The following is a 26,731-nucleotide window of genomic DNA, read 5'->3' on the forward strand; positions in this document are numbered from 1 at the left end:
ATTTCCCAACATTCACTGCGATACATGATGTCATCCTAAGTGGGAGTGGGCTGTTGACCGTGTTGTTGAGAACTATCACCACATGGACTGTTTATTAACACATTCACACTTGTCCCGTTCAATATTTTTTTGATTTTGAATTTACATCTATACACCCCATTTACCTGGTGAACTTGCGATTTCTTCCGCTGTAGTCACGTGACTCCACACTCAGAGTACGGTGAAATTCAAGATGGTGGACAGGCTAGGTAAGCTCGTATCATAACACATTGTTTTTCCTCCTTCAGTCGTCCAAAGACGACTTTTCGACCAGGAACTATCTATTTCCGTGTTTTCGATCATGGTTCTTTTTACCTGTCGAAGAAATATTTGTGTTCTGATGTAACATTATATACATGCGTAACAGAACCTGCTAGTGCCAAGCAGTCCGTGTCGGAGTTTCGTTCACAAGATGACAAGTTTTGTCGATGCTGTTCGCGAAATTGTCATTCACGATTATGGTATGATACCAAATAAGGTGGCAAGTGTTGTCGCATCCACACTACCTAAACTCGACGTGTCACTAATACAAGTGACTTTACTATAATCTTGCTAATGGGTAAACAAGAGTATTCGAAACCGTCAATTACATGTATTTCTTTCATACATCATGGGTTTGTCGCGGGTGCTCGGCTGTTTGGCTACGCCGCCTCCCAGCTCCCTACTAGGAAGGCGGCGTGGCCAACAGCCGAGCATTCACGACAGGCTCCCAGACCCGTCGCACCAAAACCACACCACCTCGTCCTATAGCATTTCGCTCCAAAACAAACTCGTACCAAAACCTCTTTGCCTCAAGAGTCATGTCACCCCTAGAACAACTCTTTGCCTCAAACTGTCGCCAACCATTAAAGCTGAAAATATCACACCTTTGCCCCAAATAGACTTCATCACTGAACTATCCTGTACCAAAGTCTCGAAAGTGAACACATTTAGAAAAACTGCGTAGTGCAATTCTGTGCAAGGCACCAGTCGTAGGTTTTACCAATATAAATGTATTGGAAGATTTTGTTTTCATAGCTGGACTCTTTCTCAACAATATTTAAATACTCTTAGTGCTATTGTACATATGTATGAAAGGGTTCCCGGTTGCTAAAATGCATCCATTCTTTATGGCCGAGGCAAAGTGGTTCAAGTATGAGGTGGAAGTTGGAGTGAAGTGACTTGGGACGTGGTAGTTTTGGTATGAAATAGTTTCGACAGAGTTCGCGTTTACGCAAAAATCGTGCGTATATACGCATTGAAATTGACTCTCTACGCATTTTTTTCATTGTTATGCGTTTTCTATACGCAAAGGATAACACCGAAAGCACTCCCCACGACTGAGCTTAGGCGAAAACCAGACGAAATTTGTTGCAACACATTTCTGTCAATCACTCATTTTGTGTGGAAAATTTTGGATTCTCTGGGCGTTGTCTGAAAAATCGGCATCGTAGTTCACACGTTATCACTTTAGGCACATTATCATGTCAGCTGTGCCTATGAATTATGTTGCTTATTTTCAGGCGAGCGATAGTTTCTGAAACTTATGACGCCAAGTGAGTGATTGACAGAAATGTTGCAACAAATTATATAAATGCCAACCGTGTACGATCATCGCGTCTCGCTGTTCCCAAATTTTGATCAAGCACATATGCAGCATGGCGTCGAAGCAGATAAATCTGTTTTTCTTTCAACTTTGCTCTGCGAGTCCGTGAAAAAAATGATTCAAAGGTAGAGCTCGTCAGAATCCCTACAAATTTTGAACACTGCAGAAGTGTCTGGATAGCTGCCATAACTCTAACTTTTGGGTTGCCCGATGTGTTTTGACGGTCGTATGTATACCCTTCGCTGTTCAGTTTCAACATTGTTCAAGTTGTTCGTTAAACTGTTTTCATTAAAATAATGTTACATCGTACAATCCGAATATGTAGTGTAGGTATTCAAAGGCACATTGTATTTTGCAGTCAGTTTTTTCATCAATCGAGTGTGGAAGTGAAATTACGCACTCAAATCCAGCCATTATGCAATTTTAGCAGACTAATGCGTATGCCGTACGCGATGAGAAAAAAGTCACCGCGAACACTGTTTCGAGACAAAATTGTGTCAGGTGATCTGGCTTTGGTGAGCAGTGTCTGACCCCCTCACGACATACATGTAGGGCAAGTGTTATTGCTGCTGCAGTACACTTAGCTCGAGATTTTGAGTGGGACGGCAAAACAAAATTAGTTGTCCAACTCACAACCCCCAGGCAAACCTCAAACTACTGAAATGCAGTAGGTAAGGGTTAGTGTTGGCTGAAAATCATGGCCCAATAGGTATGTAGTTTGCAACTTTATGGCTAGGCAAGTTTTCTGCTTCTGCTAGCCCAATTGTCTCAGCTGGCTAACCAAAATGTTAGCAAGGAGAAATTTAAGCTAGGCTAGTGATCTTGTCTGAAAAGTCTTTTCTTGAATTGGCAAAACCAGATTTTGGTCAAGGATTGAATGTCTATGATCTAAATATCATGGCTTCAAAATATGCAAATGAGCTCATATGCAGAAATGATAAAATATTTTAAACCAAAACTACCAAACATCAACCTTTGAAATTTTGCAATAGTCCAACTGGGTTGCAGATCTTGGTGCATTCAAGCTAAGTTGATCACATGACTAATATGCAAATGAGCAAAACATTTGAAAATATTGATAAAAAGATTTAAACAGGAACTTTGAAATTTTGTGGAAAGCTTCCTATTTTTATGCAGATATGTATAGATATTAAAATATGCATATTGCTCAAACACAGAGGGTGCCCAACCCTTCAAAATCTGCATGACAAGAAACCTATAAAGTACTGTAATCACAAATCATGGACTTAATCAAAGTCAACAGATACTTAGCCCAAACTACACTACAGCTACATTGTAATTACTTCATCAGAGTAAACATTCTCCCTCACTGGCATATCTGGAATATGTTCTTTCAATATCATCAAGTTTTACTGAATTCAACAGACGGTACATGAATGACCATAGCGAGAAACAAATCTACCTGTCTCATTCATGAATTGGATTGCGTCCCAGTGTTAACGATAATTGTGGCGGTAAAACTTGCCTGTAACTGAGGTAATTATTAATGAACATGTTGACTGAACAGATAGGGTTGCACAGTTCTATGAGAATGTCGTCATTGATATCTATGCAAATATACACATAATGGAAAAGGCACAGTTATTCAAGAGAAGAGTAACTGTGATACAGGGAACAAACAACATTATCAAACTACAAATCAGAGCAAGCATTGAAAAAATTGAGTGCTCTTTGCAATGTTTCACCCAGGATGGCATCAACAAAGGGGATTTTCCCCTCTACCAGAAAATTTAGGGGGGTTCACCAGTTCATGTATTCTACTTGTATCTCTATGGTGTGACTACACCATTTCATAGGGGGCTGGTCCCTCTTGACAAATTACTAGGGGGTGCCAACATGTCAACGCCAACATGTCAACAGAGGGGGAATCCCCAACCCCTTGGCCTGTCTAGGTGAAACTGCTCTCGTCATTGAGCCAGAAATTATAGTAACACAGACTGTGTCTACCTCACTGAGTAGTGATATACAAGGACTTTTAAATTGTTCTAAATTTATTTGTGAAATGCTTTGAACATTACATGGTACACAACCAACCAGGAGAAAGTAATAGTATCATTCCATGTTATCATCAAAGAGATGTTATCATGCAGTGGTCAGGAGTAGACATTTGTAGTACTGAATGTCAAGACTGTTGATGCCAGCGTAATTGAAATCAAAAATCATCTGTCAGCGAAGTCCTTCATAACAGGTTACAAGATTAGCTCAGTTGAAATTACTTTCCCAAGGTATCCCAGGAAAACGTACCCTGCTTTAAATTTGGTTCGATTCATAAGATTGGTCGAAAATCACCTTTTTTTCATTGTAGAAGAATGATCATTGATGGGTTAATTAGGGCTCTCATGCAAGTCTGTTTAATGATAGTTCACTCCATGCCAATTTGCTTGTTGTTGGTAGTGAACGATTCTTCTCCGTAGTAACAAGGACATGCTTTGTTCCACAGATCCAGTATGCCCAAGAGATCATGTGATGGCGGTGCAAACAAACCCATGTTGCACAAACGCATACAGAAATACGTATTTCTGTGTGCATTTGTGCATGTGGGTTTACTTTGTACCATGGTCCATTCAAATTCTGAGTTTGACTCATTAGGTGTATCTTTCTTGACTTAAAATCTGTGGGCATGTGACCCAGAAGCTAGCCTACCTTGCATTCCTTTGTGAAGTTTTGTTTAAATTTTTTATCCGAGCAGAATGTGTGATCTCAAGCAGAATGTGTCATCTGTTGTGGCTGTCATTTTACATTTTATGTTTTATTTATTGAATATTTCAAACAATTATCACCATGTTTCAGCTCTTTTGTCATTTACTTTATGTGTATATTTGTAATCAAACAACAATATTGGAGACTGAGTTCCCTTTGTTTCCACTAGTCTTTATGACGAGTAAAAGAATTCAAGTAGCCTTTACTAACAATTTCCAAATCTAGGCTTCTCTTCTCATAAGTGAGTCATTAGATTTCCTAACCAAGGCTTACATGTACATAGAAATTTTCCCTTCTGATAAGTAAGTTACTGAACACTTTTAGGTATGAATGAATGCAACACTTAGATTTAAAAGTGTTCGTTGTACCTGCTACAGCAAATCTTTTAAGGTAGTGACTCAGGTTCCTGGAAACATATTTTCAATCAAATGTTTCACATAAGAAACGGGGTCTCACACCCAACATGTGATACATTTTCTGTAAGGTCTATATTTGAAGAAGGTAAAAATTTTGTTTAGTTGTCAAAACATGCATTCGTATATTTGTTTAAGTCAAAAACGTGTGATTTTGAGTTTTTTCACTTAAAAAAGTATAAGTAAGAATTGGCAGCACCACTGTGATCTGTTAACGGCAATAGACAGCTGGATATACTAGGGGAAAAACCGTGTTTTGGATTTTTGAAATTCGCTTTTGTTTCTGCACAGTGAGCCTTCAAAGTGTGAACTGTCGGATTTTCGCATAAATTAACGGCTTTTGTTCACGTTTGTCAAGTTATCGTCCCTTCAGGGGGTTTATCAAAAATCTCAAACACGGTTTTTCAGGTCTAATCATGAAGTGTTAGCATGCGAAGAATGGGGGAAATCTGCCCAAGCGTCGCTGACTTACACTCATTTGAAGGTGCGCATACATAGCAACAATCGGAACTGAGAAAATCGACGATTTGTGTAAACGTCCCATTTTTAAAAACAAAATCGCCGAAAAAGTCAGATTTTTGTGCGTTTAAAAAAAATTCATTTGATCTTGGTCTAGGTTAAATATCGGCATCAGATTGTAGAATTTCAGACAAGTCCTGAACACTAGTTCGCCAAAAAATGATGAAAATTGTGCGTAGAAACGTGAGGCTGGCCAGCGTAAGCTGTGGGTACTATTTACACGATAAACACTATAAAGATAATTCAGGGCATGATCTGTTAGTCAAATACGTATCTACCTTATTATTATATTAACTGTACACTGTTTGGTAACGGTTAGAATCTGGTTACAAGACTAGACAAGTTTTAAAAAATACAGCCGGAATGGTTTACAGGTCTGCGTTCTGCCGACGACGCATGTTCGCTTGCTCGCAAGCGCCCGACTTCCGGTCTCATAGGCCGTAATTTATGCACGTACCAAGTGTGAAATGGTTGTCAAGTTTATTTTAGCGCCGATTTTGTGCCTATAGTACAGGACGTCACTTGCTTGCTTGCTTTCGAAGATGAGACGACCAACTCTCGATGCTCTAAAAAATTCTGTAGTTGAGAAGTTCAAAGAATGCGAGTAAGTCACACTTGTTTTTGTAGTTTTCACATGTGATCTTCTGCAGTCTTTTTGCTTATCATCAGGAATGATACCGGGTTTTTCGTGCACTATTTCGCTTTCGACTGTGACATGTACAATTATGGTCCCGGGTATGAAACCAAAATCAACTTCAGTTACACGTAAAAGCGATTCTTCATGTAAACAACTGAGGCGATACTCGACAGATTCACTGATTGTAAAACTGAAACGGCGACGTGTCGCGACACCCAGCGACACTCTCTTGACCACAGATAGAAATAGACCGGCACCGATCGTGAAGCAACGTTTCGCGTACGTTGCTGTGCTCTAGACTGACATAACAGTGTCGGATTGACAATTTAAAAACTACGTCCAAAATATGGGCTGCTGTTAATATTTTCCAGTGAAGATTAAATAGAGTCTCTTTGGCCCCCATTTACGTTTTCTACACCGCTTATACTGCCGGCTGTCGTCAGTCATGTTGGAATAGCGTCTCTTGTGAAGACGTGCGCGCATGCGCAACACAGTGCGTAAAAAATTACATAATCTCCTTTAAGGTATAACGATAATGCTGACAGTAATCCGGACCGTTAAAACAAAAAGAAAATAATAACTCGCGCAGTGGTTAGAAGGCCGTGTTTTCACTAAAATTTCAGACATTTCCCAGTACAATGTTACCTCACACTTTTCTCTAATATAAAGATCATATTTCAGGGATTCAGAATATGAAATAATCACAAAATCGCTAAAATTAACCAACGAACCTGAGTCACTACCTTAAGTGAAATATTGAAATGATATGATCTACTCATTCTCATACAAAAAGTCTGCATTTTTTTCTCAGAACAAAATATTGAGTTTTGATCACTGCATTATTTAGCCTAGTCAACCATGGGCAATGCCGTACACTGTATTTGCATTCACTTGATGGAAGCTTGGCATATGAAGTTGATATTCTTCTCACTAACTGTGTGTGTGTATGTTCACTTTGCAGTGAATAGTGAAGCCAATGCGAGGCGTGTTGCCAATGTGGAAGCCTGCTTTGGTAGTTCAGGCCAGGTGAGTGAATCAGCACAACTAATTCCAGCATGAGAAACCTCAGATGTTTTGGCATTCCAACATCTTGATAGTAGTAAAGGAAAGCTGACTGAACTGTCTGTTTTTAGTCATTCAACTAGACCCTACATATCCTGCTCTGACATTTTACAAGCAAGAAAATAATGCGAATAGCTATTAACCCTTTTAGCACCAAAGTCAATTTTTGTTGCTTTTACAAAATTTACGCCAGTCAATTTTTTCTAATTTTTGTGAAAATTTTTGATGAAACACTGTAGCCAATGGAATATGATCGCCATTTGGTATAAAATTATCAAAAAATTACAGAAAAATTCACAAAAATTGGTAAAATGTTGCACTCAAATTTTGGTCGGAAAAATTGCAGCACTGAAAGGGTTTATAACAAACCTGAAAATGCTGTATAGATTGGATTGCCCTACCACATTCTACACAATATACACAAGTTACATAAGTACATGTATATGGAGTATTTCTGTTTCAAATTGTGGCCATCAAGAGAGAGGAACACTCTGAATTTCACAATTTGGATGTAAGGAATTGTGTGTATCTTAGATTACATTTCCCCATCATATAGGTACTTCTGCATAGCAACGCGTTGGAAATTCTTTGTGAAAGACAACAGTTGTGGCCATTTCCTTTGTGACGTTACTGAATTGTATTTAGTCTAGTGGCAGTGACATTTTCACCCATTGAAATCTCTGATAGTGCAGTACAACGTGGAACATGAAATGAAGCCTGTCAATGAATGAATGAATTGAACTGCATTCAGTATGCCTACCTAAAATTACTTGTAGTTTATCTTCAGAAACGTAACAAAGAACCGAAAACTGAAGAAGTTCAATATGACATCAAATCCATGCACTTTGTTTATTGTTATTGTCGTTCATAAGTAAAGCAAAATATCTACTAATATCTAAACAACAGTCAAGGAGAAAAGTGACAAATCTGACAAATCACATTAGGGATGTAATGTGTTCAAAAATTCTTAATCTTTCTGGGTCATATATAACATATTTCCTTGTTTCATATTTTAACAGTGCAATTACAGCACACGCACATGCACACATTAAATGATCCATAGCTTGGTCTAATAGTGTAGTGTGATGTCATGAAATCGATCACGTTGGCAATCTTTCAAAGAGCCGTGGGCGAACTCTTATCCCAAGTCTAGCTGAGAAATGCTATTGAAATTTTTAGACACAGGGGTGTGCTGTAATTTAATTTACATGGTTTCCAGAAATGCTCTTAAGCGTATGAAGTATTTAAGGAAATGAAACTTTGCATGTACACAGACCAATTAATTTGTTTTATTGAATGTACATGAATGGACTCTTGAAATCTATTATTATGATAAATCCTCTTGTCTATTGTGGTACCATTTGTGGCCTAAGTATCACAAGCAGACAGAAAAATACAGACGATGTGAAAGTTTTGTAACTTCCCAAATTTTTTTTGAATTCTTTGTCATGGTGTATTCGAAAATGTAATTCAAGAGTGTGTGTGTAAATCTCTGCTAGTCAGGATTGTTAATATTCAGCCAGATGGTTGGCTAAAAATGCTTTTTTTTCCCATCACGCATTAATCCCTCCTCCATCCAGTTTACCCCTTCACAACCAGATGTTGGTTTAGGCCCATTGTATTTGATGTATTGAGGAGGTCACCTACATGCAGTGAATGGGGTGAAAATTGTCAACATTGCAAAATTTTCTTGACAACAAAGATGTGAACGTCATTACCAGATTTTGGCCAGGTTATATGTGACTGTATTTATTGACAGATTACGATTGATCGCAAAGATCTATTACTATAAACTTTCTGGTGAAAGACAGACAGTTTGTGATGTTGTGCAATTATTGGAAGTATTCACTGAAATTTTTTTTACAAAAATGATACTCATCAACTTGCAGGCGTTAGTTTTACGGCTATAGTTGTGCATCTATTATGCTGTTAGATTATCTGAAATAGTGTTAAAGTGCTCTGATTGAAAGCCTAAGGAAGATTTTACTCCTTGCAGATTAACATGAACAGATCTAGCCAACCATGATTCAGAGAAAAGTGCTGTTGAATTATTTGCAGACCTTTTTGTGAGGGCTTTTCAGAGGAAGCTTGGCAAAGTAAACAGCTAGCTGGACTGAATACATGAAAGGAGAATACAGTCAATTTTAAAGTGTAGAACTTGGCAGCTTTTGTATATCAGTAATGTTTTACCAAATCAAAAAATCTAAATTAAATGAAGAATCGATGTCAAATTTTATCTGATCATAACTTAAGTCATGAATTCAAATACTTTCGTGACTTGACTTGGCTTTGATTATTAATACCACAATAGTGATGTTCTTTTGTTTAACAAGTAAATCTGTTGTGACGTATCTCAAGAAAGGGAACATATTTTGTTTACATGTAGCTGTATCATATATAACAGTAGTTACGGATAGTAGTATTAAATAGAATGATATTCTCGTACACAGAAATTGTATTACTCTGAAAATTTATCATATATTTACGCAATAATGTGCACCCCTAGGCCATAATGGATGAAAGCAAACTTTGCATGATATAACGTACAAGGCCAAGATGAGTACTTATGGAGTGCAAAGTTTGCTTGAGTACATTGTGGACCAGGAGGGGGTTTTATGATTATTATTTTAAAGGTTTGGCAATGCCAGTGAATTTGTAGATGTAGAAAACAGGATGCCACAATGCTGGTTAATGGGATACATTATCACTAATAATCTGAAGGCATGACGATCACTGGTATTGACAAAGCTGTAATATAATTAACCATACAGTCATTGAAAAATCTCACTGCTGAACGCACCAAACAACAGTCAAGTGAGTGTACCTTTTTGATGATTTCACATCGTGGTACTTGTAGCAATGAACAATCCCCTTTCATTTAGGGCTGTGTATTGTGTTATGTATTGTCCTGGAGGCAACATACAGAACATGTACATGTTACAATGTAGTACCCGAAAATGGAAAATGAAATAAATGACAGCGAGAAGAACTAACAAGAATAATAAATGCCTGTTTATAGACTGCAGTTCAATGGTCACTCTGAAGTTGTAAAAAATTTGGAAACAGAAAACTGGTTTTACAGACCAACAGATTTTTAGCTCCGCTGTCAGCGACGCGGAGCTTATCAAATAGGTTGATTTTCCGTCGTCGTCCGTCGTCGTCCGTCGTCGTCGTCGTCGTCCGTCGTCGTCCGTCAACAATTGCCTTCTCCTCTGAAACTGCAAGTCCAATTGCTTTGAAATTTTATATGCACTTCACTTGGGGTAACCTCACTTCAGTTTGTTCAAATCGTGGTGAAATTTGCATATTTGTATTTTTGGGGCATTTTTTGGTGTTTTTGGTAAAAAAATCTTCTTCTCTGAAACCGCTTGTCGGATTGCTTTGAAATTTGATATGCAGTTTACTTAGGGTGACTTCAGTCAGATTTGTTCAAATCGTGGTGAAATTGGCATATTTGTATTTTTAAGGCAATTTTTGTCATTTTTTGTAAAAAAATCTTTAAAAATCTTCTTCTTCAAAACTACGAGTCAGATAGCTATGATATTTGGTACATATGTCCCTAGGGATGATCTATTTCAGATTTGTTCAAATTATGCAGAAATATGCAAATTTGCATTTTTAAGGCATTTTTTGCCATTTTTGGTCAAAAAATGTATTTCTCAAAACGTACTGATCTGATAGTTTTGAAATTCGGTATACAGGTTTCTATAGTTGAACTAAGTAATATATATTGAATTTCTGATGAAATCTGTAATATTTGTATTTTTGGGGCAATTTTTGCCATTTTTGGTCAAAAAATGTGTATTTCCAAAACTACTCATCTGATAGCTTTGCAATTTTGTATACAGGTTCCTACAGATCACCTTAATGATACTTATTGAAATTATGATGAAATCTGCAATTTTGTAATTTTGGGCAATTTTTGCCATTTTTGGTCAAAAAATGTGTTTCTCAAAAAGTATTGGTCTGAAAGCTTTGAAATTTGGTGTACAGGTTCCTACAGATGAGCTAAGTAATATATATTGAATTTCTGATGAAATCTGTAATTTTGTATTTTGGGGGCAACTTTAGCCATTTTTGGTCAAAAAATGTGTTTCTCAAAAAGAACTCATCTGATAGCTTTGAAATTTGGCATACAGGTTTCTATAGATGAACTAAATGATATTTATTGAAATTATGATGAAATCTGCAATTTTGAATTTTTTGGGCAATTTAGGCATTTTTGGTCAAAACATATATTTTCAAAAAGTACTGGTCTAACAGCTTTGAAATTTGGTATACAGGTTTCTATAGATGAACTAAATTTGATCTTTTGAAATTATGATGAAATCTGCATTTTTTTTGGGGGGGGGCAATTGTTGCCATTTTTGGTCAGAAAAATTTATTCTCAAAAAACTACTCATCAGATAGCTTTGGTTGACATGTTCTTAGGGATGATCCGATGTGATATATTCAAAGTATGATGAAATCTTCAATTGTGTATTTTTGCAGCTATTTTAGCCACTTTTTTCTGGCCACTGCATTGAGCTATCAAAGATTTCCACCTTCTTCATCAACATGTGTCAAACATAGTTATTCTCTACATAAACACAGCGGAGCTATATCGGCCGCTAGGTCGCTTGTTAGGAAGTGATCTGCAAACATTACGATTGTGTCATTTGCGTGTAGTGAGACCATGGCATTTTTCCTTTCTTGATGTCAAGTTATACATCTGCATACCCCAGCCTACACCCCTTTTAAGTTTCATACCATACATGTAATACATTGACGTTATTGCATACAAACATTTTTTCTGCGTAGTAGGAACGATTTTTAGAAAACATGCAATTAAATTGTGCATTCACAACCAAGTATTCAATTAATCTAGCATTGGAATATTTTTAGACATTTGAAGTTAGACCAGTTACCAATAAATACACTGCATGCTATCATGAGAAATTTTCTAATTGATCAATGTCAAGACTGAACTGCTACAATCGGTGAAAAAGTTTCTAAAGTTTTTGTTGAGATGGATTGTTTTAATATTTAACTTCTCTGAATCCATTGCTGACAACATTAAACAGCATATTTATCGAACAAAACTGTTATGATAGACAAGACTAAATGAAGTGTTTTTGACCAAACTTTGTATCAGTCAGTCCGTATATAAAAGTGAAAACAAAACCTTCCAGACATCTCATAAAATAATAATCATTCCTTTTATTTTCATTCAGTTGTTCGTTTGCATTTTTTACCACAGACATTCTCTACAGATACAAACTACATTTCTCATGAAGTGAATTCAAAAATTGACGTTTTACTTCTTTTTTCACGTTAGCCCCTACGAGTACCAGGAAGAGTGTTGGTCGGTGAAGGAGTTCTTACAAAACTTTGCAGAAAGAAACCCAAGCCAAGGCAGTTCTTTCTCTTTAATGACATTCTTGTATATGGAAACATTGTAATAAACAAGAAGAAGGTGAGTATAATTTTTAGCTCCGCTGTCAGCGACGCGGAGCTTATCAAATAGGTTGATTTTCCGTCGTCGTCCGTCGTCGTCGTCGTCGTCCGTCGTCGTCGTCGTCGTCGTCCGTCGTCGTCCGTCAACAATTGCCTTCTCCCCTGAAACCGCAAGTCCGATTGCTTTGAAATTTTATATGCAGCTCACTTGGGGTGACCTCACTTAAGTTTCTTCAAATCGTAGTGAAATTTGCATATTTGTATTTTTGGGGCATTTTTTGGTGTTTTTGGTAAAAAAATCTTCTTCTCTGAAACCGCTTGTCTGATTGCTTTGAAATTTGATATGCAGTTTACTTAGGGTGACTTCAGACAGATTTGTTCAAATTGTGGTGAAATTTGCATATTTGTATTTTTAAGGCAATTTTGTCATTTTGGTAAAAAAATCTTTAAAAATCTTCTCCTTCAAAACTACCGGTCAGATAGCTTTGATATTTGGTACATAGGTCCCTAGGGATGATCTATTTCAGATTTGTTCAAATTGTGCAGAAATATGCAAATTTGCATTTTAAGGCAATTTTTGCGATTTTTGGTCAAAAAATGTATTTCTCAAAAAGTGCTGGTCTGATAGTTTTGAAATTTTGCATGCAGGTTTCTATAGATGAACTAAGTAATATATATTGAATTTCTGATGAAATCTGTAATTTGTATTTTTGGGCAATTTTTGCCATTTTTGGTCAAAAAATGTGTATTTCCAAAAGTACTCATCTGATAGCTTTGAAACTTGGTATACAGGTTCCTACAGATGAACTAAATGATATTTATTGAAATTATGATGAAATCTGCAATTTTGTATTTTTGGGGCAATTTTAGCCATTTTTGGTCAAAAAATGTGTATTTCCAAAACTACTCATCTGATAGCTTTGCAATTTGGTATACAGGTTCCTACAGATCACCTTAATGATATTTATTGAAATTATTATGAAATCTGCAATTTTGTAATTTTGGGGCAATTTTTGCCATTTTTGGTCAAAAAATGTGTTTCTCAAAAAGTACTGGTCTGATAGCTTTGAAATTTGGTATACAGGTTTCTACAGATGAGCTAAGTAATATATATTGAATTTCTGATGAAATCTGTAATTTTGTATTTTTGGGGCAATTTTTGCCAATTTTGGTCAAAATGTGTATTTCCAAAACTACTCATCTGATAGCTTTGAAATTTGGTATAGAGGTTTCTATAGATGAACTAAATTAGATTTATTGAAATTATGATGAAATCTGCAATTTTGAATTTTTGGGTCAATTTTTTCCATTTTTGGTTAAAAAATGTGTTTCTCAAAAAGTACTGTTCAATAGCTTTGAAATTTGGTATACAGGTTTCTATAGATGAACTAAATTTGATCTTTTGAAATTATGATGAAATCTGCAAATTTTATTTTTTGGGGCAATTGTTGCCATTTTTGGTCAGAAAATTTTATTCTCCAAAAAACTACTCATCAGATAGCTTTGGTTGACATGTTCTTAGGGATGATCCAATGTGATATATTCAAAGTACAATGAAATCTTCTATTGTGTATTTTTGCAGCTACTTTAGCCACTTTTTTCTAGCCACTACATTGAGCTATCAAAGATTTCCACCTTCTTCATCAACATGTGTCAAAAATAGTTATTTTCTACATAAACACAGCGGAGCTATATCGGCCGCTAGGTCGCTTGTCTTGGATAAGTGTGAAGATGTGTGACAAGTGAAGGGATAGGAGCGTTTTTAGTGATTTTTGACACAATATTTTTAAAGCGAGCATGGCTGAAAGTTCAGATGAACTGAAATTTCCATTAGCATAGATTTGTTACCTGTGTGACTCTCAGTTTCCTAGAGTTGACTGTTCTCAAATTTTTCACATACTAGTATTCAACTGAGTAAAACTTAGCAGCCTTTTGCTTTGTTACAGGTACTCTCTGTGTGTAAACTTAGACAGACAAATCACAGGTTTTTGTCCACTGTGTCCTCATCTGCAAACATTTTTCAAATGCAATACACAAGTTTCTTCTATCTTGTTAATCCATACAATCATTTACATTCACTTTAATTCCTACTGTTTCTTCAATTTTGTTTTCCAGTACAATAAGCAACATATTATTCCACTTGAAACCGTGAGATTGAAATCCTTGGAAGACGATGGAAGTAAGTTCTCATTTCAATCATATGAACAGCATTCTAGTGTGATGTTTTATTTTATCTTTATGGGGTCAGAAGTAGTTTGGTTCCCAACTTCGTATAGGCATAGGGCCCAACCTCTGTAACACCCTTCCGCTGGTCATTTAAGGGTGCCCAATTATTTACTAGGGCTGTAAAGGTTTTTAGCTTCCAGTTGCCATATATAAACATAGTAAGAGAAGCTATAGGACTTGTACCTGTCCAGTATCTGTTCCCAGTCGTCCTGTCTGTATGTACATGTATGTAAGCCATACTGTCTGTCCATTCAGTTTTCCCAGAAACGGTGGAACTTGTCAACTAGAAATTTGGTGTGTACAGTTTACTTTGAGTCAAGGATGGGATTTCTATGATTGTAGTGTGCAGGCTCCAAAAATGAGCCCAATAAATGCAGAAATGATAAACAAGCTTATACACCAAGGCTGCCACATTGAGGCTTCTGAAATGTTGCATAAATATTCCTATTTGGTTGCAGATCTAAGTTTGCTAAAGCCAAGTTGATCATATTACTTTTATGCAAATGAGCAAAATGAATAGAAGTATTGGTGAAAAATGTTACTCTTAGAAATTACTTACCACCTGACTTTGACATTTTGTGGAAAGATTCCTATTTTAATACAGATTTAGGTTTGTTCAAACTAATTTGGTCACATGACTTCATGATGATTTTGCAAAAAGCAAATCTATTGAAAAATGGTCAAAAATTCAAAACTCAGAAATCATTTTCTGTATGACTTTACTGCAAATATAATATTTCTAACATCTTTTAGATACAGTTTCGTCAAACCAAAGTTAGTAAAGTGATTGATATGCAAATGAGCTGTATAAATGTGAAAATGGTCAAGTATACAAACTCAAAGACTACTGGCTCAAGGACTTTGAAACTTGGGTAGGCCTATTTCTATTGGCTGATGCAAGTTTTAATGAATGCATACCATGTTGATAAGATTACTGTTTAACAGTGTTATGCAAATGACAAAACTACCGGTAAATCGTAAAGTGGTCAGAAATTCTAAATCCAAAAACTGCCATATTCATGACTTAAAAGTTGTTAAAGATGTTCTCAGTGGCATTTACTGATACTCAAATGAGCAAAATAAATGTTAAAAAATGGTGAAAATTGCAAAGGCATGGGCCAGGCATCATATTGTCTCACCAGGAAATTTACTCACTAGATTACAATTTCAATGGAAAACAAAAGGGTATGGACACCTTCATAACCCTCTTACAGACTAGAACAAACTTGATCCCTGGGATCGAGTCCTCTACCTTTAAGTAGTTGCCCAAAGAATTTGAAACTATAACTATTTTACTGCAGAATTTGCTAAAGTTGTCTGTAATCTGCAAGTTTGTTTGAACAAAGGTGATAGAATGACTGTTATGCAAATGAGCAAAACAGCTGGGCACACAGTACAATGTCATAAACTAATTACTGGCCTGCCAAAGCTTTCTATGAGAAGTAAAAATTGAAAATCTATGGAATTTCTTGTAAACATTTATGGCATTTTCACATGTTGTTCAACGAGAAGAACTCTGCAATTTAATTTCAGTATTTCACATACCTAATAGAACATTACAATATGATTGAAACCTGTTTTGCATAATTTTGTCACCTTTTCACTTGCAGCTCGTATGTGATATGCAGCTCTGCAGCTGAGCTGCATCGTAGTGCAGGCTGATAATTTATGATGCCACTTTTTCCACATTCGGCTTTTCTAACCATAAACTTTTTCCATTCACAACAATGCCCCTCTTGCCAACTTTTCAGAACAGCATTCGGCTCACTCAGACATTGAATGCACTACAAACAAACAAAATCCTTAATAAAATACTGGAGACGTTATCTGAACTGTCACATAGTAAAATTTTATCGCATACAGACAATAACTTTTTACTAGAGTAGATCTGGGACTTTAACATGTTTCCAAATATGGGTAACTGGGCCATAACATAATATGATAAATTACTGCATGGATGTGAGAGACGTAAATTAGGGTGTATGGTAATCACCCTTTCCAAACTGCTTGAAAAGCATTAATCTTTCACTGGTATGTAATTCTTTGTTTTCATGAAAATTCTAAACAACATATTGTTTTATGTTACCAAGAAATCAGTGAATTACAGTGGATTTCAACTAGGCACCGCAACTCAGCGTATGAGACGGACGCATTTCACGTACAAAACAAACGGTAAGCTTGGGTATCACGACACATTTCAAAGCCACCGACACCTTGATTAATTACGGTAAACCAGCAGGGACAGCCGCTCTGTCTAGACTGAGAGATACATCTGACCTACAATGTAACTGTTTTTACAGTTTCAGCTAAGAGTTTTCTCAATAGAAACTATTTAAGTTTCTATTGAGCTACGTTTGCTTCTGCTCTCAACTCTGTGAAATGAAACGTTAATACCCAACTTTAACCTTGAAAGGAATGAAACACGCTTGGCCCGAATAAGCTTACGTCTACTTCGAACTGTTGGTCAACAATTTTACGCTAGCAAAATGGCAGTCTTCGGGTAGTCATGTCGGTTAAAGCTAGGAAAAAGGTGATATTTCAGTGAATTTTAAACGGATTTCTGGTCGTGGTGAGTCCCTAATAACCAAGTAATCGATGAGTGTTGGCAATTTGTAATTTGGATGGAAACTTTTCGAAATATCGCCAAACAAAGTTGCGACAAGGGTGCTGTCGGGCGTAACGTGGACGCTATTCTACGCAGTTTCCCATAGCTGTGGTGGCGGGGTTATCGTAAAAGTCAAAACCAGCCCGTAAAAGGCAGGAATCCCGTCTGAAAACACCACAGCTATGGACCCACAGCTAACTCCATATGTAACTCGTTCGAAAGTAACGTTCAGCCATTTCTTATCAACAACAATCCAGATAAATATCTCCTAAATGGTCGTATCAGACAACATGGACAAGGGATTGTAAATACATTCTTCGTGCGTATTACAATGGTAAAATTCCAGAAAACATCGAGACTATACGCGAAGTTTGGCCAGAGATAATCCAGGCAGCCGCAAGCAGACAGGAGAAAAAACGACCCAAGCACACTAACAGTGTACAGAAATTACTCGAATCGCAAGGAATTACTTTTCCAAGCAAGCAGACGTCAAAATCACCCGGTACACCAACATGTGCTGGCACAGATGTCATTACCGCAGCGAATGTAAACAAGGGTTGGTACAGAACGACGGAATTCCATTCAGTAGAGAGCGTGCAACTTTGCAATGTTTCACAACAGACCCGGCCGTACTATCAGCCTAGCATGTACTATGAACAGAATGTATTGCCTTACCACCAGTCTACGTGTATGTTCGCACAAATGCATCCCTATGCGTACGTGGCGAATTATGGGCGATACTATAGTATGGCTCTGAATCAACCTTTACACTCGTAATCCATTTTCTCATGCAGCATGTAATTACATTAACACTCAGCCTCCTTTGCCGACTGAACAACCATCGCGCCCGCCATCTCCACCTCCTCCATTTCAATAGTAATGGCGAGTAATTGTCCCCAATGTTCATTCCGTAAGGCAATGCAATATTTTGCTGTTCTTGTTTTTCTTTTAACTTTTAGTAGACTACAACATATCAGAAATTTGAGAAAGAAAAATTTGCTTCGAAATATATTTCAACTGCTTTCTCGTTTTGCGACCTTACATCACAGTTACCCTGTTCAATTATCCGTTGATTTCGTATTCTAAACTTCTTTCCGTGAAGTAGTGTACAGTAGATTTTCTCGTGCGAAATACAGACAAAGTCGTCATCTGTAAGCGGCTTTGGTTTTTTCGTCGACTAAAGATATCTGTTGACTTTATTTCACCGATTCCAAAGCGGAAGTCGAAGTACATGTTACTCCATTTACTCATGGTCACCACTATATTCACTTCATTCGTGATCATAAAATAAATATTAAAAAAGTATGATAAGAGGTATGTATTTTGTTTATTCGTTTTCCAATGTGAGGTGTTTGTGCAGCAAAATATCTGGTATTTCGACTTGTCTTAGCAGCAACATATGCGATATTTCAATTCATTTTAGCTTGCAGCCGAAACCGTAAAAACAGTTACATTGTAGATCAAGTGTGTCTCTCAGTCTAGACAGAGCGGCTGTCCCATGCTGGTTTACCGTAATTAATCAAGGTGTCGGTGGCTTTGAAATGTGTCGTGATACCCAAGCTTACCGTTTGTTTTGTACGTGAAATGCGTCCGTCTCATACGCTGAGTTGCGGTGCCTAGTTGAAATCCACTGTAGAAGCCCATAAAAATGTTTCATACATCAAAATAGTGAAATTAAATCAAACTCAAATCCTTAATTAATGCTTTACAGTATGTGATTCTCTTGTGGCCGTTGCAAATTTCCTTCATTAGGCGTTAGCCTTTAATTGTAAAACTTTTGCTCAAGGAATATTTTAACCAGTCTCTTTCAAAATCAAGAATAAAAATTTGGGGTCACTGTGCCAATTTTAGTACTACAGAAACAAATCACCCAACATTTACCCCCCGGTACTGATATTTGAAATTCAAAATGGCCACCATCCCTATATTAACTCTATGGAAATAAATAACATTTTTGAAAACCAAAGATGGTGAAATTTTTTCTGACACCAAGAGCTTTATAATGAGCCCCTGCAAGTGGTGGTTCAGAAAAGAATTGTAAAAGTGTGAAAGTCCAAAGATCTGTCCCATAGGCACATTCTACATTAACCCATACTTCTCCAATGCTTGCAGCCCTTTGACTTTGGTCTGCTGTCCTTGATAAGCTCTTTGCTTGTCAAAGTACAGATTGCAGGTATTATTTTTCCAGATACCACGTCACATCATACCTCTGTACCAGTAGTAGCCAGTGAATCAAATCAAAGTGTCTTCAACAAACTTGAATATATGCACTGCAACACTGACAGGATACAAATTCTATGAAACATCCATCAGTATTTCCTTGAAGTGGGCTCAGTCTTCCATTACAATAACTCTGTTCTTGTTTTCACCGATAGCTCTGCGGAATGGCTGGCAGATGATCAGTGCTACCAAATCATTTGCCGTGTATGCAGCTACAGCAACAGAGAAATCGGAATGGATGGCTCATATCAACAAGTGTATATCAGACCTTCTAGCAAAAAGTAAGTCTGTGTTGCCGGTATACGTACTCTCTCTCCGTATCACGTTTAGGTTGATGGCAGATGTAGCAGTGACACATCAAACTGAAAGAAATTCACAATTGACTGCAGTCACTGTATTATATGTTAAATCATCTTGTTAGTGAGGATCCACAAATGAAGGAAAATGAAGATGATAAAATCCCAACATGACTGCGACCAAACATCTTGATGACTATTCTATTGTCAAAGAAAAGAAAACCCTGAACAGAAATAGTTTTATTTTAACAAAAGTGATATCACCAAGGGTTTTATGTCAGTCCACTAACATGTAATCGGAGGTGTGTCACACAGAAGGAAACGTCGAAATAATGGAAATACAACTGAGTAAATGCAAGGTCTATTGAGTTGTCACATGATAATGAAGTAGTCATCTTTAGTCTTGTGCAGAAAATATCAAAAAGGGTTTCTGTGTGTTTATCCACCACAGCTGATAAAAAGGCAGTCACCGATCATTCTCCAGTCTGGGTTCCAGACTCTGATGCGCCCATTTGCATGCTGTGTAATAAATCCAAGTTTTCAACGCTAAATAGAAAGGTAGGTACTCTCTCACTGCAAACACTCTGTGCTAAGACTTGCATGGGATTATGATATGGACAAGTGAATTATTCCCCTGATAAAATTGTTTTATTTCTCTTACATGTCTGAACACTTTGGGACGTAACTTTTATCCATTTTTTTGATATTCCTCCTGTTTGCATGGCTTCGCTGAAGCAGTATTTTCGCAAACAGCTTCTATTCATGCAGACCAATCAGGAGCAGACATACAACCAGTACTATCTTGATTTGTCCAGCCATGCACTGGGATCACCATCTCCATTTCTTCATATTTATTTCAAATCAAGTTTACTGCTTTCCTTTCATTGTCATTCAAACCTTTGATAGAAAAAAACCAAATTGCTCAAGGTTGCTTGTATTAAAGCTCATCGTGGTGATCCTTGTCTATATTATATATATATATATATATATATATATATATATATATATATATATATATATATATATATATATATATATATATATATATATATATTATATATATATATATATATTTATAAAATAATAGGTATATCCCCTAATTCCCTATGGTAACTTTATTTGCCAACACTAACCATGTAGTGGGGATTACTAGGTATTTGATCAAGAAACTATATGTACAGGGAACGCAATACTAAAAATTATCAAAGCTTCCAATTACTTTTCATTTAAAGCACCTGATGAATGATGCAAATAAAAGTGCAGTGTTAATGTCATCGCCTTCAGTGCCTGGTTCTTGCATCAGTTGGTGTTGACAGTGACCGTTGTCCTTTGTTTGATTTGCTTTTAGAGCAAGTATTTTGGCTGTGTAGTGACTAAGTAATGTTGAAATGAGGCAAAAGAGAACACCGACTGTACTGTTTGAGTTTTTGAAATGTACTTCCTATGATACTATGTCATTTTAACATCAGAGAAAGACTGATTCTTTTGGTGGACTTCTCTCAGCCAAAGCTTTCAGAATTTTCATGAAAAAAGTTTGATTGCTTTGTATTTTTAATCTTCACCAGCATCACTGCAGGAAGTGTGGAATAGTTGTATGCGGACCATGTTCTACAAAGAAATATCTGCTACCATTGCAGTCCTCTAAACCAATGAGGGTTTGCGATAAGTGTTATGAACTTCTATCAACCGGCAAAGCAACTGCAAATAATGACAGTAACTATAACCCTGGTAAGTGACAACTTCTGTCTTTGGATTTGCAGCACAAACTAAGCCAATACCTTGTCTCTGATGCCTGTATGCGCTGTAGGTGTTCTGAAACTATGAAAATTCTGATCAGATAACTTTTATCTTTGTAGCTGTCTTCACCTGCATTACACTGTGGTTGAATGTTCTTTTGTTGATCAAGATATTTCTACCACTACACCATCATTGAACAGTCTGAGTCAGTGGTTGATCGAGATATCTTCATTTTTTAACCATCATTGGATAGAGTCATTGGTTAATCAAGATATCTTTCATTATACTATCATTGAATGGTCATTGGTTGATCAAAATACATGTATCTCTATCATTACACTGTCGTTGAATAGAGTTATTGGTTGATCAAAATATCTCTATGATTATACTATTACTGAGTAGAGTTATTGGTTGAATCAAGATATCTCTACCATTACACTATCACCGAATAGAGTTATTGGTTGAATCAAGATATCTCTACCATTACACTATCACTGAATAGAGTTATTGGTTGAATCAAGATATCTCTACCATTACACTACTGTGGAAATGAGTCATTGGTTGATCAACATATCTCTGTCACTACACTATCATTGAATAGTCATTGGTTGATCAAAATAACTCTATCATTACACTCATGGAATAGAGTTTTTGGGAGATCAAAATATCTCTGTCAATGCTTTATCATTGAATAGTCATTTGTTGATAAAGATATTTCTATCATTATACTCATGGAATAGAGTCATTGGTTGATCAAGATTCCTCTGGAGAAGATGATGATGATGATGACGATGATGATGACGACGATGACAACAATGAAAATGAAGATGATTCGGAAAGCCCTATCAGTTCTAATAATACAACTCCCACAACTGAAGATCAAGCTGAGGTAATCATTTCGGCTGACTCGCAGCGTGTTTGCAAGGTTATATCTGATTGGTCGATTGTCACTATTCACAGCAACTTAGGGAGTTTATTTGTATTATTTCATTATAACGGTACGATTCTGCCAACCAATTGGATAACAGCTTCGAAATCGCTGCAAGTCGGCCCAATCATTTATCTGTATGATTTTACGAGGTAAACTAGTGAGTCAGTGTTCCATTGGGAATACACGTATACAGTAATCACAGTATTGCCAGCAACAAACATTGCCAGTCTTTTAAGTTTAGTGCACCGTTTTTTATGACCTCCCTTCAGAATGGTTTGTGAATGTTTAGAAATGTTTGTGAATGTTAAGAAAACGGAATAAGAAAGTTGAATTTATTTCTTACTTCTGAACAGATATTAGAGTCGTATATCACAGTTTTTAAAACAAGTCTGATAACGATGAAAATCCATGGATTGTATCAACTTTACCAATAGTCAAAGTCTTGTCTAAGATAAGGAAATTTGATTGCGCTGTGTCTGTTATTACTTGAATTGACTGTATTTAGTTTTGAGAAGCCAAATGTTCTGCAAGGTACGCTAGAAAGTTTAATTTTAAAACATCTCAGAAATGCTAGTATGTGTCCTCTGCTAGAATTGGCAGTGTAAGTCCTCTGCTAGAATTGCCAGTATGAACCCTCTGCTTTTGGCATTTCTTTAATGTGAGTCTTTCCTTTCTGTTTTACAGCCAAAATTTTATCCAGGAAGCCAGCAAGAATCAAGATGAGCCCAAGGACATATTCTGTAAATATTTTGTCAAGATTGGGAAAATTTATCTCCACAGAAACTTAGTACTGTAGTTCAGCATTAGAATGCTAGATGTGACTTCAAACGTTGTTTCCCCTCTCCCGTCAATTCCAGGACAGTCTTTGTGGGAATGTAATTAAAATGAAATAACTTGTAATATGTGATTCATAATAAGGGGCAGCAAGCAACATATTTTAGTGTACTGATTTCATATGGACATGTTGTTTCAGATTTAAAAGATGCACAACTAATTGTATATCATACTCCCTGAACATTTCAATTACCGTTTTGAGGGAAAGAATGAATTATCATGTTGAGAAATTTTTTACTATGGGATAAGTAGGTAGTCAAATCAGCCTTGTTCTAGTGTTAACATAGACATATCGTTTACAAAGGTTAACACAGTATTTCATACATCATTACTGTGGGTTTAAAATAGACTTACAGTTCTGTCCATGAAAGCACAGGTTTCATTGCAGTGTTCAGTATGCAGTATGTGTGCTTTTTTCTAACTTGTACTATAGCAAATAGCATTGCAAAGCTGTTTTAAATCTAACATATAATTTGAGCATCCTGTGTAATCTGCAAGAAATCAAAAAAAAATGTTGTTTGTCATACCTTCTTGGCAAGACAAAAGAGGTGGCAAAAAAATTCCCAAGTATTTCTTTTCCCTCCAAGGAATGCCTTGTCATTATAAGTATATTAAATGGGATCGCAACAAATGGGAAAAACTGGAGAGTAAACAAGTAGTGAGTAAACCACAGTACCAATTATTTGCAGCTGACTGTACAGCTTTTTCAAAAAAAAGAATTTCAAGGTCAGCAGAAGTAGAGCAGCATTTCTGAGAAACATATCTTTCATTCTCCCTAGCCGTATAAATTTCAAAGTCTCATGTGCATCCTTTCATAATTCATCATGTTGTACATTTTATGATCATTGCATTTTAACTTTGAAAGGCTTCTTTTTGGTTCAAAATCGTGCATTGGTCTGGTATTCTTAAATGAAATCAGAAAGAAAATTTGCAGTACAGCTAACAAGTAGTTAAACCATTCTGCATGTCAAATTTTTTTTGGTCAGAGGTGATATCTGTAGTGTATAGGGACTAGGAGTAGTGTAAGAAAACAATCACTATGGCACTTCGAATGATCTGGGACTCAGTATTTTGTATATACTTATATATATATATATATATCAGCTAATTATGTACTAATGACAGCTACACACTTTGATCATTTTAGCCATATCTGAGAAGACATTCTGTGGAGATGGTTTACTTAATTAAGAATTTGTCAAATGTGAATGCAGTTTTCGTAATCTTTAAATCAGTATATATGGTATTGTATGAAATCCGTAGTACCAGTGATGGTGGAAAACTATTAGATGATAATCTAGCATATGTTCCAATTCTAGCAATACAAATTATCCATTGGAATATTTTCGCCGAAACCACCAATGTCTGCATGCCCGTTGCCTGTGAGATTATTTCCAACTGATGCAATATTATGCCACTTTTTGAAAAATTTCAATTGCTTTTAAGCAAATCTTCAGGAAACATATCTGTCACGTAGCTAGTGCCATTGTATTCAGCAAATTTTCTGCTTTGTCTATAGCTGTACAGTTTGATACCATAGTTCAGAAAGTAATGATGTTCCCATATCAATGTTGGCCACAGAAATTATGATGTTCACAACCCATCCTGTCAACTGGCAACAGATGAATGTCGTCTTAACTACCTTATTTTATACCGAGATATGATTTTATTGATTGAGACACGGTTACTGTTTGGAAGCCGTGGCCGAGATTTATTCCTATTAATTGTACTGTAAACCAGTTATTAAAAGTTAAATTTTTCTTCTATTCACTTTGTTTATAAAGATTGTCTGCATTTTTCTTGTTATCAATTGTGAGCTGATGATTTTTTGTTTCCTCAAACAAACCTGCCATACACAGTTAGAGTAACTATCACTTAAAGGGCCAGTAATGCTAACTTTTGATGATTTTTTTCATAGTTTTTATTTTGTATGTCAATTGCAACTTCTTATCCTACTCCACAAAGAATGTTGAAACACCCACTATTTAACTTGTCAACTTAACGTCTCTATGTGTAAAATGTATTGTTATTGTTTTCATTTGAATTCTAGTTCGGATAAGAAAGTCACTTGTCAACAATAACAATGCAGTCTACACATGTACAGTTTGAGTTGACTAGCTGAATACTGTGTATATCAACATGCCTTGGGGAGTAGAACAAGAAATTACGGTTCACATTCAAAACAAAAATGGTAAAAAATTATCAAGAGTTAGCATTACTGGGTCTTTAAGATGTCAGTATCATTTATATCGAGCAAGGAGGTCTGTCCAGTGTCATGTGATAAAATGTTTACTGTTGCTATGTTTGTGTTGTGAATCGTTGAGACCTAAGTTTATTTGTAACATCCCCAAATTTACCCATACATACAGGCATCCAGTACTGAAGGGGTTTAAAAAAATACTTTGAGGTGAATGATGTACAGGTGTGTGACGCTGTATTGACTACCTTGAATACAACTCTGTAATGCCAGTCCCTCTCTCGTTGCCTGTTGACAGGTTCTGGTTGTACTTAATTGCTCCTAATACAATGTACATGTAACTGCATTATCGTGATAACCTACACTCTTGCTTACAAAATAGATATATACTTTTGGTTGTAGGATTTATACACATTGTCGACTCAATAAAAGCTGCTGACAATTCCAACCGTAGAAGACTCGATCCCTTCTGTTCACATTTCGATCATCAAGTAGAACAAAACAACAGCCATTATGTGGCTGTTACATTAACCCTTTGACCCAAAGTCAATTTGCTGCCTTCAAAAAAATATACTCCAATCAATTTTTTTTCAGATTTTTGCAAAAATTTTGATAAAAAAAACTCTAATTAAATTTGATGTCCATTTAGTCAAAAATATGAAAACAATTGCAGAAGAATTCACAAAAATTGGTAAAATGTTGCACTAAAATTTTGGTGGGAAAAAATACAGCACTCAAAGGGTTAATGGTCTCTGTTCCTTGATGATCTTACTAAACTAACAGTTGTCCTGCACAAGGAGGTAGTAATGAGCTTTTCTTGCCTCCATACCTCACTCGTAGAGATGGTTTAATAAAACTTGAGAGTTAATCTTACCGACAAAGTTGGTTGAATGAAATGATATGAAGTTGCCTTGCGAATAGGCAGTCATGTAAGACTGTAGAGTTGCTGTTCTGACAGAGGCGGTTTAATAAAAGTTGATAGAATTTCCTTACTGGTGTGTATCAGTCCAATGAAAGAATGTGTGTGTGCACAAAGCATTGACCGTTACTTCCATAAATTTCTAGCAGAATGCATGTATTCAGAAAGAACAGAGAAAAGCTCCAAGAAATGTGAATACCAGATAATCAGTAAAAATAATTAGTGTTTTGCATTTATTTATACTGAGCTAGTGGGAACATCTAGAAATGTATTAACACAGCTCTTTGCCCGTCTGATGAGCTACTTGTCAGATTTTTGAAAACCAAAGCAAATTATCATAGGTAGGACAATAAT

The 26,731-nt window shown here is 36.3% G+C and overlaps 1 protein-coding gene across 1 annotated transcript; it reads left to right on the plus strand.

Moving 5' to 3' along the window:
- On the plus strand, nt 1–25,906 carry LOC139140799 (pleckstrin homology domain-containing family F member 2-like). The gene is made up of 9 exons (XM_070710218.1): nt 1–248; nt 6,876–6,940; nt 12,294–12,431; nt 14,528–14,591; nt 19,619–19,744; nt 20,211–20,317; nt 21,325–21,487; nt 22,237–22,385; nt 23,112–25,906. Exons 1-9 carry the CDS (start codon nt 233–235, stop codon nt 23,148–23,150), a joined length of 867 nt encoding a protein of 288 aa, XP_070566319.1. The 5' UTR covers nt 1–232; the 3' UTR covers nt 23,151–25,906.
- The last annotated feature ends 825 nt before the right edge of the window (nt 25,907–26,731 follow it).

The sequence above is a fragment of the Ptychodera flava genome, chromosome 9, assembly GCF_041260155.1.
Source record: "Ptychodera flava strain L36383 chromosome 9, AS_Pfla_20210202, whole genome shotgun sequence".
Classification (NCBI taxonomy): domain Eukaryota; kingdom Metazoa; phylum Hemichordata; class Enteropneusta; family Ptychoderidae; genus Ptychodera; species Ptychodera flava.